The sequence below is a fragment of the Pogona vitticeps genome, chromosome ZW-PAR, assembly GCF_051106095.1.
Source record: "Pogona vitticeps strain Pit_001003342236 chromosome ZW-PAR, PviZW2.1, whole genome shotgun sequence".
Taxonomy (NCBI): domain Eukaryota; kingdom Metazoa; phylum Chordata; class Lepidosauria; order Squamata; family Agamidae; genus Pogona; species Pogona vitticeps.
Genome location: NC_135800.1, coordinates 4,637,518 through 4,652,461, shown reverse-complemented (window position 1 = coordinate 4,652,461; position 14,944 = coordinate 4,637,518). Strand labels below are relative to the sequence as shown.

The 14,944-nt window shown below is 43.3% G+C and overlaps 1 protein-coding gene across 5 annotated transcripts in view; it reads right to left on the bottom strand.

The window, feature by feature from the left end:
• Positions 1-14,944, bottom strand: part of RALGPS1 (Ral GEF with PH domain and SH3 binding motif 1) — a 149,992-nt gene that overhangs the window by 12,464 nt on the left and 122,584 nt on the right. For 3 of the 5 annotated variants that reach the window (XM_072985170.2, XM_072985169.2, XM_072985168.2), the window contains 2 exons: positions 1,151-1,277; positions 226-377 (listed from right to left, as the gene is read on the bottom strand). The exons of the other annotated variants lie outside the window; for them this stretch is intronic. In XM_072985170.2, coding sequence (XP_072841271.1) covers positions 226-377; positions 1,151-1,277 — 279 coding nt within the window. The remainder of the gene's footprint in view (positions 1-225; positions 378-1,150; positions 1,278-14,944) is intronic. 5 annotated transcript variants of the gene reach the window in all.

Genomic DNA, 14,944 nt, shown 5'->3' with positions numbered 1-14,944 from the left:
CTGCAAGTGCGTTTGATATAAATTTGCCGCAGAGATTATGTGTCGTGCAGGTGTCTAAGAAAGGAAAAAAAAATGCACCTGAGGTCCCTTTCACAATATGTTTCTTTCTACTCTTGATCAAGTCAATTAATTGGCCTTTTCCAAATTTCTGGGTGCCTCTCTGAACTTCAAAAGTGCAAGAGACCGACAAGCAACACCCTTTTATCCGAGCCATTGAATACTTACCTATGGAAATACCATTGGTGAAAACAGAATTTAATGTGTGGTTTCTGACAGGACTGTGGGATTCTAGCACACTGTCATCCAGCAGGTGGCGCGGTTTCTCTGTTGGGAACGTTGCGCTTTTACTTTCAACTACACTGAACTGACACATCATACTGGAAAATTGGAAAAGAAAAAAAAAGGCAAAAGGTTCTTATGTAATCTGATAACATCTATTCATTCCCTGTTTTTCTTTCCACATGGACATCATCTCACTGTATGATGATCGTAAACGTCAGCATGTCTTCAAGTGGATGGTAGCTAAATGGGATCCTTTCTTACGCTCCTTCGTTCAGAGCAAGATTACCTGATGAGCTATACAAGAACTGGGTTTTGGGATTTTAGAGATTTACGTCCTTCCTCTTATGCTCCTACCACTGTTGCTTGGTTTGACCACCACAACTAAGCTCTTGATTCTGTAAGATGGCGAGAGACGAGCGGTATGGGCTCTGTCTGCCTTAGTCCATCCACATTTCTAACAAGAAGTAGAACAAGAACTCTGATCTGAGAAGCAGAAGCCCTCGTCTGTGTTGCAGACTTCCTGTCCGACATATTTCAGCAAGCACAGATTAGGCAGGACGGCAAATTACTTGGCCTGTTACGTGGGCCCTTAACCTAACGGAGCTTTCCTCTGGTGATTTATGCCCAAATATCCATCACCCACAGAGGATGGAGATAAGAGGCATGGAGTGTAAGCCCTGTAAGATCAGACAAGGAGGTTCTGAAACAGGCATTTTACTAGAAACAAGAAGCGCTACGAGACTCGGAAAAGTGGGCGGCGGGCAGGACTGAGAAGGATGTTGCTATTTCAACGAGTCATCAACTGTCAGATTACGACTGAACGATGCCTAAATAAATGGTCAGGTCTGATGCAGATTGGAACACCCACTTGTTTCCCAGGCTGTGACTCTTCCTGTGTCGGGGTACAGGAGGAGTTGGCAGGCTGGCTGCCACGGAGGCATCAGGACAGGTGGGTCTCCTGTTGAACCTCACAGCGGCTGACACTTCTGATGGACCTATAAAATAGACACCAATTAATGCTAAACTAAGGCTGAGAAAAGACATTGCCAGGAGGCAGGTGCTCCTCCGTTCCTGGAAGAGCTCTCATAACCCTAGAGAGACACATTACGCGGAAGAAGAAGGCAACATCTGCTTCAGGAGGAGTGTCCATAATCATAAACAGCAGGTGCCTCCTTGAACACTACTTCTCCGCCTACTGGAATTACACCATCCATTCCGATTATGAATCTATTCAATTAAATCAAAATAGCAGTTGGTTTCAAAAAACTATTCTTGAACATTGTCTGGACGACAACGTCTCACGAGCACACACACACACACACAAAAGAATCCTGGCTGTGTAATGACAGTGACTCGCCAGTCGTGGAGAGCCAGAAGAATGCGTTGGGTGTAATCATCAATGTCTGACATATGCTTTGAGTTTGATTTGCGGCTCTCTTTGCCTGTAAACAGTTCGTACATATTGACTCGTAGCATGAGTATCTAAGGCAAATATAAGAATGTTTCGTGTAAATTGGAGCCAGACAGATGTCAACTCTGGAGTGTTGAGAAGGTCTTGGTGCCAACAGCCTACACATTTTTTAACCGGTACACACGCTAGGCAACAACAACAAAAAAATGAATAGCACGAGCCAGTGTTTCAGCGCTCTCCTTAGACTGAATGACACCAGTTCCGTATATGTGCGTGCGTGTGTGTGTAAGAGAGTGAGACAGAGACAGAGACGCACAGAAATTGAAACAGTATTAGCTGTTGGTGGCTTGGGAGTTTCTACCAGACGAAAGCAAGATGGTCTCAGTTGAGGCAATAGCTCCTCCGGACAAATGGGCAGTACTGTGCAAAGGGATGGAAAGAGGGCCCCGCTCCCACAACACATTGGCACTTGAGCCTTAATGCTTAAAAAAATAAAAAAGGTACAAGAGGGTTGCTTGCTTAAATGGATTTTAGGATATGAGAAGCTACCTAGGCTCCAAGGCACAACCAAGTTTCCTTGGTCACCCTGAAAGGAAACATTATGTGTATCCATTAGAGAAATCACTTCCGTATTTAAAAAAAAGGGTGGCTGGATGAGGAGGATGAAACCTAAACAAAGGTAATTAATTATCTATCATGATTACTTACACCTGTGCTGCTAAGTTAATTCATGCTAAGCCTTCCCAGAAAACTGTATACACAGTGAATCAACACATCTGTAATCAGCAAATCTTTAACACATTTTGGGTTTGTTTCTTTATTATTTAAATATTTGCTCTGTCTGAATTTCTTAATGTCACAGACAGCTGTCTCTACCTTGGAAATGGTTAGAACACATCTGTGGGCATCCCCGTCTAAAATTAACATCAGAACATTGGATGAAAACAGAGAGCAGACAGGAAAGTGCCAATGAAACCATTCCAGCCGCCCTAAGATGTGCAAATGTGTTTCATAACTATTAATTTTAACGCAGCTTTAGTACGTAAGAAAAGGAGCAGCAACCCTTTCAGCCCAGATCTAGGTATCTACCAAATGGGATTGGCTGGCAAGTTGTGAAAGATTACACTGCAACAGACATGGCCCCTTTATCCTATGGCCCCGTCTTCACCATGGAGTGACAACCCAGAAAAAAGGTGTCCATTTCTAGCAGAAACCTATTTGTGTGGCTACTTTTCTTGATCCTAAACTTCAGCTTTTGCTATCCGTGCTCTCAAGGGAAGGCCAAATAAGGGCAAACCCCTAACATGGAAACCGAAGAAAGGCAGGCGCTTGGAATGGAAGAGGCAAAACTGGCTTCTGGATCTAGAGGTAAAGGGGAATACTGTATATAAGCTCCGAGGTGTCTCACATGGCCCTCTCACTGGTCAGAAAGTGATGTGTGTTCTCTTTCATTCACACACACATCCATGTGACGGAAGGAGGAGGCTCCTGGGTTTCCTGCCCTGCTCTACCAATAGCGTTTGACAATTCACACTCTTAATGGGGTGAGTCACGTTGGCATTATGTAGTTCCTTTGAAAGCCTTATATTAAAAGGCCAAGCACATTTAAAAAAAAATAATAAAGCTCTTGTCCAGGGCTTTAACCAGAACCACCCGTTGGTGGTTGCTACAAGAGAAGCTCTTTCTTAAGAGTTTTTTCATGGAATTTTGAAAACGAACCACTTTCTCTCAACGTGCAGTTGGTCCTGTCTTTCCCCAGCCTCGTGCACAGAGTGAGTCAGCCAGGAGGGGAAACCAAGATCCTTCTGCAGTAGAGAAACCCTTGGAGGATCTATATTTCAATCTTGCCATGATGATCCTCACCCACAATCGGTTTAAATTTTGATTTCTCAGCTGGGAAGGTTTGATGATAATGGCTTCAGTATTCACACCAAAGCTGTACTGTGGAGGGGGGATGAGGAAAGGAAAAACTATCAAAAAAATGAGTGATGAATGATGGGAATGTGGTTATTTGTAAAAACAAAACTTAGTTTCTATTGCTATTCCTTAGAATAATACGCCAAGAACAAAGGAAAGCTTTTCCTCTGCTGAACGCAGAGACGGAGTACAACATTATTCTGGTTTTGCTCTTCCCCAAGGCTAACAAGAAATGTCTGACAAAGTCTTTTTTATATATAATACGTCCTGTACATATGCAGAAACGAGAGACTGCAAGACACCTCCAAAACCTACTGTGATCTAAAGCTACTTTGTGAGTCTGGTCCAGCATAAAGTGCTCACTCCAGAACATTTAAGATGCAAGTTTTCTACAAAGTAATGAAGATTATTTGCATGCAGTTTAGACTATACACAAGGAAAACGTCACAAATGCCCACTGTAGTGAAAACATAACTCAACGATAGCCGTGGTAAGTATTTATAGACAGTTCTGCCTTAAGGGCCATGGAGCTCTTCTGCCTCTTAATACACAGAGAACAGCCCCAATTTCCACTTGCAACCACTGATGACTTTATACGAGAGGTTGGACGGTATGTGTTGCTGGGCTTGTCATCACACCGAAACATTTGCACTGGTCTTGTAAATAAAATGTTTCCCTTCGCCTCCCCCCACCCCCCAATCAGTGTCCATTTGAGAAATTAATCCAGTTGTGGACTACAAAATCAGTTGCTCAACCATAGCAGGATGCTTCTCATCTGAGATATAAAACTTAAAAGAGTGTATTGTGTAACCTCTGCATTGACACACATCTCTAGAAGCAGCTTCTCTTTGGAGCAGACTAGATTACGAAGTTTCATCTGCTAAATATGTTCTCTCGGGCTGTGGTAAAAGGAAATAGGAAGCAGATCTGTGTTGTAAGGCCAGCGTCCATGGGCTGTTCCTGAAACGGTTGCCATTCAAGTTAATTATGATAAGAAGAACAATGTCATTTTAAGATAAAATGGTGCTTGCTTGTTCCTCCTCTGCCCTTTGCATGCCTTTTCCTTTTCCTTTTTTTTTTTTTGAATCATGTATTTGAGACTGTTCAGTTGATGGGCAGGGACTGCCTTGCCTCTATTTCCATAGGGAAGCAGCTTCTGGGAGATTTTTTTTTGTCCAAGCAATGGGGGTGGGGTGGGGGAGTCAAATGCTTTAAATAAATAAATACATTTGAGATCAAGTCATGTTGGCTCCTTATCCCCTCTCTAAGCAATGTCAGCTGCTACCAAGTGCCCCTCCTGTTTCATACTCCTCCACCCTGTCCATTCTGGTGCATACCATCACCGTTAACATCCTTACAAACCCCCCACCACCACCACCACCAGTGGAACGAGTGGCACCTCACATAATTTTCCAAGCTTGGTTTTCATTAGTCCTCCTCGTGACTGTCAAGACAACGCCGACACACGAACAAAAATAATGTATAAAAGGTATTAAAACATTATTACAAGCTGCTTATACTGGGAAGTTTGAGGGAAGCGCCGCAGAAGCTGACGAGTGCTGTTTAGAAAGCTGTGGCAGAAACATTTGGAAAAGTTGACTAGCTTTAATATCCCAACGGATCTCACTGTTTTTTTTCCCCCTTTGCATAATTTTCCATGAATAATCATTCAAGTGTTATAAAGGAATCACAACTTATGCAATCCTTTATTAGAACATTGCACCTCGAGAATGAAACCAGTTTTGTCCTAATAAAACAAAACAGAAGCTAACACAGTTTATTTCGGAAGGGGGAGGGAAGCTGAAAGAGGAACTGCATAACTCGTTGTTGGGCTGGGTAATCTGTTTGTGGCCCTGACTATGAGGATCACCTAGAAAAGACACTAAAGAGATCCTTCAAACAGAAGAAAACGGAAAGCATGTTACAAGGAGAATTAAGCTTTTAGCTCTGGCTACTGCAAGCTAATAATACTCCTTATTGCAGTGTTACATTAAATGCCTGCTAACATATTCAGTATGGAGGAAATTTGCAAGTTACATCTGCTGCCTGGCAGAGATCAAATAGAGGGAAAGATTAATAGTGCATTTAGCCATTTATACACAGTTCAACCACAATTTTCCTCTTTAATGGGGCAGGGGCTGTGAATGAGAAAGAAAATAAATGACCAAGGAATCAGCAGGCAGTGCTGAGATGATATTGTTTCAGCCTGTGAGCCAAATACAGTGCTTTTAATTAACATGCTTCAAAAACTGGGTGAACCTCTTTTGATAGGGAACACAGACATGGAGATCCCGAGCTGTACGAGGCCATGGAGGCAGGGCGCTCAAAATAAACTCCTTCCTAATAAACTAGTTAGAAACATGTCTTTTCTCCACCATGTCTTACTTCTTTAGAGTGGATGATGGTAATCTAGCCAAGCAGCCACTCTTTTCTGCAGCTCTTCCATCATGTTAAGTTTGAAAAGGGATTCTGCTCAAATCCTGGATTTCAGAAGTTCTGAGCTTTTTTAGAAGTGGACTGGAGCACAACAAAGCCCGGCCGTGTCCCTAGTCATAATCCCAACAAGATAAATCATCATTTGTTTACAGAAGGCATTTCCTTCCCAGTGTCAACGTCCCTCCTAGTTTTGCTCCCATAGGAAAATTTACTTTGCCCAGAGAATAACTGACCAGAAAAAAAGAAAACAGCCTGTTCTTGTGCCTTTAATGACTTTTCATGCAGGATCCTAGAGAAGTCAAGTCAAAAGCACCCTTTTTAATTTTCTTTTAGCAGGCACTAGGAGGGGCCTCGCTGATTGTATAAAGTAGGCATTTATTAAGCAGCCTAACTATATATGTTGTTACCTATGGGCTTATCGCATACGTTTCAAAGATTTGTACCATCACCTGTCTTTAAAAGACACTTTTCTGTTCTGGTCAAAGTGAGCTTCAGCGCGACAGAATGGGTTAGGTGAGGTGGGAATGTTCTGTCCTGAACATGGGGACCCAAAGGAAGAGGGAAAGGCAAAGCACTGCAACTCCCAGCATGTGACGCAAGGGGACGGGAAGGCAATATCCTCCTGCCTTCAGGCAACACGCAGGGGCAGTAGCTGTTGAAGGGGGCCTTCCATCTTTGTTTAGCGGTGAAAGCTAAGCCAACTTTTTTTCATCTTTTACAATGAACAAGAGGGGAAAAGATACGTTCACACAGGGATGTAAACAACACTTCATGTGTTGTCTCTCCTCTGTGTGTAGATAACGCCATGCTGGCAAACTATCCTGTACAGCTAGTTTAGCACATTCAGTGCTCCGATTGTTCTCCCAGGAAAAGCACGGGACGGGCAGTGTCAACGAGAGCGGCCTCTGCCTTTTCGTCTTCTCTGATCTCTGATAAGGCATCGTCCCAGGAGACCCCCGATGATAGGCGGCCTTGTTTTTCGGGAGCGATGTTGATTTTCTCCCATAGACACTTCAGAGAATGAAGCAGACTGTAATGGTGTCGCTGTAGAAACCAGGCAACACAGACAGCAAAATGTTATGAAATGCTCTTCTGCTTAAGTATGGATGGTTCAGTCTTGCATCAGTCCCTTGCGATGAGACTATCTTGCCCTTTTCCTCCTAAAGTCTGTGGCACACTTAAGAGTTGAAAGGATGTCCTCTGTTTAGTCTTCATTAGAAGCTCCTTACAAGAACTTTAAGCGTGCCTGATTTAAATTTCTGTGCTTTACAATAATTTCCAAGACGCAATTCTTGCGACATGAATACCCAGCTATATGTCCACCTGGTGAAAACGTTGTATGTCATCTGGGCACTTCAAACGCTGAAGCCCATATTTATCCTCAATTCAAAAACCAGTCGGGGGTCCAGGTTTCAAGAATACATACATTACAGAGAATAGTTTGTGTGAGGACGGTATTTGGTATCTACAGTACTTCGTTTTGGGTGACTGACTCTCTGCCATTTCATCCTGTTGTTTCTTTCTGACTAAGAGCAACAGTAGGCAGGTAAAAACAATACAGTACTCTGAAACAAATAAACCCGATCCGTGTGGTGGAGGAGAGCGAGTGCTGGACCACGACTGAGGACACCTGGGATCAAATCTCTTGCTCAGCCACAGAAACTCCCTGGGTGGCAATGAATTAAACTACTCATTCAACAACATACTTGAAAACCATGATTATTAGGGTCATCACAAGTTTGGAGCAACTTGATGGCACTTGACAACTAACCAAAGGGGACAAGGAGGAAGGGGAGGATTAGGAGCTCATATTGAAATGGAAACAGCAAAGTTTTAGAGAAGCCTCAGTTCCTGGCAGAGGGGAGAAGGGGGCGACTTCAGGCCTTCTGCTGCCAGTTCCTTGTTGACTACTAGAAAAGAAGCTATCAAAGCCAGGAGAACAAAACGAAGGGCATGAAAGAATTAGGCGCTTCTGGCTTGCAGTAAATGATTGGTTACTAAAACACTCAGAACAAAGCTATTTACTGGTAGCCATGGCTACACCTAAAACAAGCTGCATAACTAAATGTCAGACTAATTGTTTACATGGAAAATGAGGCTCTCCTCTGAATCCAAAATGAAGGAAGTTCCATCTCGATTACGTCACCGGTGCAATACCCCGGCTGGCCGAAGGCGCACAGATGCACAAACATCTTTGTATCTGACGCTCTGTTTCCAAATGCAGTCTTCCCCCCCCCATCTCACCTTTCCTTAACTCTTATTTAACTCGTCTTCTCAATCTAACACAATGTGTACATAGCAAGCTCCTTTCCAGGCCAGACATATTGAGCATGACTGGGTCAATTTCCACCTCATTACAGTAATGCAATTCCTCTGACTCGAGGGGCTTGCTCTTCTGCATTCACAGTGGGGTAAATGGAAGCAAGAATTCTCTTGTCGGGAAGCATTATGGGGCCTCGACAGTGATGTGGTTTCACAGAGTTTAGTCTGGAGAAATCCAAACAACAAAAGGATCGGCTTATGAGGGCAGCGCGGCTTGTTGCCTTGAAAAGACCAGAAACTTCGAATGTAACAGTAAGAGAAAATGAAGAATTCCCAACCATCTTCTCCAGAGATGTTTCCGGTGGTTTACTTTACAGGACCAATCCTGGGCATGCCGGACAAACACACAAAAAATGAAGCTTTGCAAATGGGCCTTACAAACTTGCCTGCTGCTTCCTCACCATTTTTTTGTGCTTGTTGCTACATTTGCACAGAATGTGAAGTCAAGATTTTGCTGTCTGTTCCCGAGTGTCTGCGAACCTGCACAAAACACTCGGCTTGCATACATCCTGTCTTGGCTAGCTAGCATTTAGCTTCCCTTTGCCTAATCCAGAACCTCTATGCAAATGAGAATCGTGGTTTCAAACGAACTCCAGTTTGTTAAACAAGCTATCAAAACAATCCTGGGTTTATTGTTGGCATGTTTTACCAACTGGTTAGGATGTGTTTTTTAATCTTTGTCACAATGTAACAAGCCAGGAAGTAGGAAATGTGAAACTAAATGCTGCTTTCTTCCTCCTTTTGGCTACGTGGAGGCAGCTTTTTTCCCTGCTCATACCATAATATGCAAAACTGGCTTAGCACTAATGTGTGAATGCTGCCAGTGTGTCTCATGGGGTGTTCATATTATGGTTGATGCCTACCTTCCTAAGCTGTTATCTCATAATTTCTTTATTATACTTTGATAATGCATCTTAGCATATTTTCTTTTAGTTGTTGCTGTATGAAATCTCTAAAAGTAGCCTAAAACTACATCAAGGATACACACTCAGCAATTTTTGGCCTTGGGGCCCGGGATCACATATGCGTAAACACACATACACACAACCCATCAATCCTCTTTTCTTCTGAGAGCAGACGACTGTCTCTGTCCACCACCTCAGACATTCTCTCCTCATATGGACCAGGCTATCCCTGGATGGGTAAAATCTCTGGGAAGGGAAGGCAGAGTCTTCTTTACGCCTGCACTTAATTTGTAACTCCTATTACAATTGCTTGTTTAAAAGTTATCCAAATAAAAGCAGTGTCAGTAGCGGCTGGACACCTCTGGGAGCGCATGTAAGGCTCGGGAAGGGGAGCATGCTGACACCCTGGTTTTAGTGTTTATGGTGAGATAAAGTTATGAAAAGGGACTTCTTTCAAATTACTTCTGAGGAACAAATAAGTGAGGGGGTTTCTCTTTTAAGTATTGTCCCTCAACTTTTAAATAATAATCATGTGCCACCAGGGAGCGTGACAAAGTCCAGTATTTATTTATTTATTTATTTATTTATTTATTTATTTATTTATTTATTTATTTATTTATTTATTTATTTATTTATTTATTTAATTTTATTTTAACTTATATGCTGCCCACACTATCCAAAGGTCTTTGGGCGGCTTACAACAATTTAAATATAATATTTTTTTCCCTGGATGCTCAGAACACAGAAAGGTGCTGGAAACCTAAGGCCAAGCTTCTAGCTCTTAGGACGATTCTTTGACACTCCTTTTCATTTAAGGGCCATCAGATGCTGGGAACGTATACAATTTCTGCTCTGTATTACATTAAAGCATTTGCTGGGAAAAAATTATGGAAGTGTATGTTCCAAAACAATCTGTCTGCTGGCTGGGGCATTTTGTATTGGACATCTTTTAGTCTACGTTACAGGAACACAGATGGCTTTTTTCATTACAGACACTTGATTGGAAAATGTGAACACAGCTGAAATGTTTTAAACGCTGTCCAGCCACAAATTCTCTCCCGGCCTGCCAACTTCTGCGACAGAGCGATGGATGCCCCCCCCCCTCAAGGGTGCTGTGACTTCTGGAATCTTAACTAATTGGGGGAAACTCTGGACGTTGCTCATTCGGCATGAAGAGGCTTTCTTATGCTGCAAGACGTGGTCATGATTTCGAATGGAAGGTGGCAGCAGGAACCGGTTTAGAAAAATAATGACACTTTGCTGTGAGAAGTGCTTTTGTTCCCTGTCCATCCCCTGGTCTGATTTATGGAAAGTTTGCTGACCAAAAGAGTCTGGCTGTTGGTTCACGCCAACCTTTCGGAATCAGGAATGTTGGAAATAAAGCCGGTTTCCCTGAAGCTCAAGAAGGCAGAGAGGATTCTCTGCGAAAGAAAACTTGTGTTTCCATGAAGTTATACTTGTTAGCATGAAGGCTGGGTTTGCTGAAGTACGTAATGAGGATTAAAGCAAAGCTCTTAATTTTCCAAGCATCAGACAAATAGCAGATGGGCCTTCACTCAAAGGTTACTGAGCTTATCGACACAGCTCAAGAAAAGGCGCTTATGTAATGTGGCAGCTTATAATGCTACACAGACATCTCCCCGTCTATCTCCCTTTGCTGGAATCTTCGCTGGGTCCTGAAGGCTAGCGAGCCCAGATACGACCACGTCGTTCTTTTAGATCCAAAGAACCAACATTTCGGTCCCACCCGATGTCAATACAAACATGATCACACCAAACAAGCCAGTAGGTTGAGTAGAATCAGCTTAATTCGACCCTGAAGATGGGGTTCCACAACGGGAGAAGAGCAGTGGGGTAGCTTTTGAGGTACGACACAGGCAATCCAGTATCCACAGTTCTATCTCTTCGTGCCTCACTGTTGCCATTTTCCACTCTGGCCAATCATCCTCACACTGGAGTGGCCCTGAAGGGATGGGAAGAGCTACCAAGGGCCCTCAATACTCATATGTACTGTCATTTGGAAGACTAGGTTGGCTGGCCCTGGACAGAGACACGCACAGCGAGATCACTGCTGCAAGGGGAATATGTTGACACCATGTTACACATCTATAATCCAAAGCATAGAGGCAATAAGGAATCTGGGGGTTGGGTGGGGAGCAAATATTTCCCTTTACCCACCCTAACCGTCAGCAGATACAAGACCCATGGCACAGAAGATTTCGGCATCAATTTGGAAAGAGAATATGGAACCCCTTAACAACTAATGCCTGCTTCAGCTCCAAGTACAGAATGTATAAGCAATTTGAAGGGTTTTGTTCCTGGGTCAACTGTTGGCTGAATCCTTTCAGTGCAATTAGCTGGCCTCCGTATTGCACCACATCAGCAATTCCGCTTAAAGCACCAGCCTGCTTCAGGAATGCATTTAATCTTCACAAAGGTTCACTCCTAAATTCACGTTTAACAGTATTTTTTTTATAGTACCAGAAATGCTGGTCACTTAGTGGGCACGAAGCGTGCACATGCGCGCACGCCGAAAACCGATGCCATTCATTGTCTTGCTGGCAGCAGATGAGAGCCTTCCAGCTGGGCAGGGACCAACAGTCGGTTGTAAGTCTGTCAAAACTGCCGGCTACAGCCAGCCTTAGATGGAAAAATCTAATGCGAGAAGGGAGCTACGGGGGCGTTCTCAAAGGCCACGCTAACTAAATAGAGCTATTATGTAAAAGGGGAAACAGAAGAGGAGAGCCCCGAGCCAGACCCGAACAGGTGCTACCGAAAAACTGTGAAGCTGAAATTACTAAACTCAAGATGTGTTGAGTAGAAGCCTTTCTTAGGGAGCCACTCAGTTGGATTTAATTCTGCCACACACGACGGTCTGGACCTATACAGTATGTGCAGAGGAATAGAGAGGTTACTTAGCTGTAACTCTGGTTCTTCGAGTGGTCATTTGTGAATTCACACCAATGGGTTTAATCTGCAAGTTTGAGCTCCAGAATATTCCGGAGACCTCTGCGCACGCACAGATTAAACCCATTAGTGTGCATTCACAGAGATCACAAAGAACTTTACTTTTTCCCAAAGGCTAGTGATTCTGGAGATGGTGATGTTAAAGAACTGAAGTATTTCTCCCTGTTGTTTACACGTTTCATTTAAAGCTTTTTTTAAAAACCCTTTCTACAATGCATGTGGGAATTGGCCATATGAAACTAGATCTACAAGCCAAGGCTCAAGCTCCTTGTTGAAGACTGATCGCTCTCTCTCTCAATCTTTTTTATGAAACCAGCCGCTGGGAGTGAGGGGGCAGCTGATCAGGATTCTTGTCCCAAGCACAAGAGAAGAGAAGAGACAGCCACTCCTTCTTGCAACCCACTGATTATCTTCTCCTGGCAATTGTTTCCAGCCTCAGAGGAGGATGCTTGCAGTCTTCAAACAAGGAAAACCAAAGGGTTTCGCCCTCATATCTACTCATTGTTACAGATTAGCAGCCATATAATGGGCGAATCGTTAGCAGAAGCGCCTACAAGATAGGATTTACCACCTGATCAGAGGGACTTCCGCATCTCTGCCTAGGAAAAACAAACCCATCTGTATACAGGAGTATGGATCAGCATAATTTTTTAAATCACCCTGTTGCAATTGATGGGGGAGTGCCTCTGTCTTGCAAAAAACGCTCTGCGGCTGACTGGAAAGAGCCCTTGCATCAGCCAAAGGAAACAGCTAGACCAAAACCGATCAGAAAATATGACAAAATCAGATAAAAAGAAAACCAACACTGGGTGGAATTGTGTGTTTTGGTAAATTAAGAGTCCATTTCCTTTCATGATCCATGGCAGTTGGCACTGAAATCTGTTAGCCTGAAAGGTAGTAGAGGACTTTCCCTTTTCTCTTGTTTTTGTTACATATGATGAAGGCTACCCCTCAGCAGGAAATGAGTTTCTATTCAATTTGCACTCGTTTAGAACCTGAACAGTGAGTTTGTTACATGGAATCATAGAATCATGGAGCTGGAAGGGACCTCTAAGGCCATCAGGAATCCAAATCAAAGCAGATCTTACCTAATTTACAAGTGTTCAATTACATAAGTGAACAATACCAGTGGCAACATTTGAAATGGCCCACTCTGCCTTTTCGCAAGAGGACAGAGTGGGCCATTTACAAACATTTATGCACCAGTGCCACAAATCTACCATAAGCCTTTGTACTCAAGGTCTTTGATGGAGTGTTTGTAATTTTTTCTTACTTCCATCCATGTGTGTATCCACAGTGCATGTTAGTTTCCAACGCATCACAATTTAAATTGTAATTATGGAGACATTTTCTCAACTCAGTTACCTCTCCTTGCAAAGACATGTGCTCAGATGGTTTCCATTAAGCGACTAGACAAAAATGATACAAAAATCTCTCAAGTGTCGAGAGAAATCCTCATCCATATCTCACATTGGCCCTTTTAATGGCTTGTTCCTGTCAGCCTGGCCAAACACATAACTGGCACATCAGGGAGAATTTGGAGCAGAGGCTGCCTTCAGGATAATGGCTACAATATCCGCTTGCATGTCCTGATTTGTTTAGTCTGGTGCAGAAGCCATATTTATACTACCTCTCATATTCCAAACCAAATTTCTGAATTAGGGAATTAGAGACTTTGTGCACACTGCATTCTTTTTTGTCACGCGTGTCACAGGAGCGAGCGCAGTGTCATCGGGACCCTCCGGCCTACACTGCTCAAAAAGACGGAGCAAGTACTCACAATGAAGTCAGCAGGAATGGAGCCCGGCTGGCCCTTTCCTGACAACCCCCAACGGGCCGGCCAGTTCTGGGGGAGGGAATTGGGGGGGGGGTGTCCACAGCATGCGTGGTGCTGTGGTTCGTACTCACATCCTTCAGATACAAATACAAAGTGCCCATCTCCAACCACAACCTAATAAGGCTGGTTGGTTCATCTCCATACTGCAGACAAAATATGTGTGCCGAGACAGCTTGGTTAAATCCTGATGATTCTCACACTCACTTTGATGGTAGTGCTTCTTGGGAATGCAAGACGCCCAGTCATGAGCAACGAGGAATATTCTCAGGAAACATCGCCACCAATTAAAACCAGACTACAGTTCTCCAGATATGTCATCTACAGCCACCTATTCTAAGATACTTTTTCCCCTGCATGTCCATTTCCTCTATAATAATGCACAATTCCACAACCGAAAGGTATCTTCCACTACGTAGCCCATGCCCACATATTCAAAGTACAGTAAAATAGGAGGGTTTTTTTTTTTAAAAAAACACAAACCTCTTTCTGCCTGTTGTATTTTTAAGTACGGAACACAAGAGGGACATTTGTGCTTCTGCACAACTCAGATAACAGACTATATTGTGTAAACCCACCAAGTTATGGAAGCTCTAACGGAATGGGATGCCATCAGCTTGACTGCTATAACAGAATAGTTCAGAAGTAGAAACTGCTTGCATGCCCTCGGGCACTGGGTTCAAAAAGTGCCCCCTAGCATGAATGGACATTTGCTAAGCACATATCAATCAGTACTACTAAAGTTTGCTTAATTAAGCTACAGTGGTGTGAATACTTCCACACTGGAATGGCTACATTTACACTTCAGAGTAAATCAATGAGAACATGGTTAATTTTTCATGCAAGGTCTGTCTAGACAGACCCTCGAAG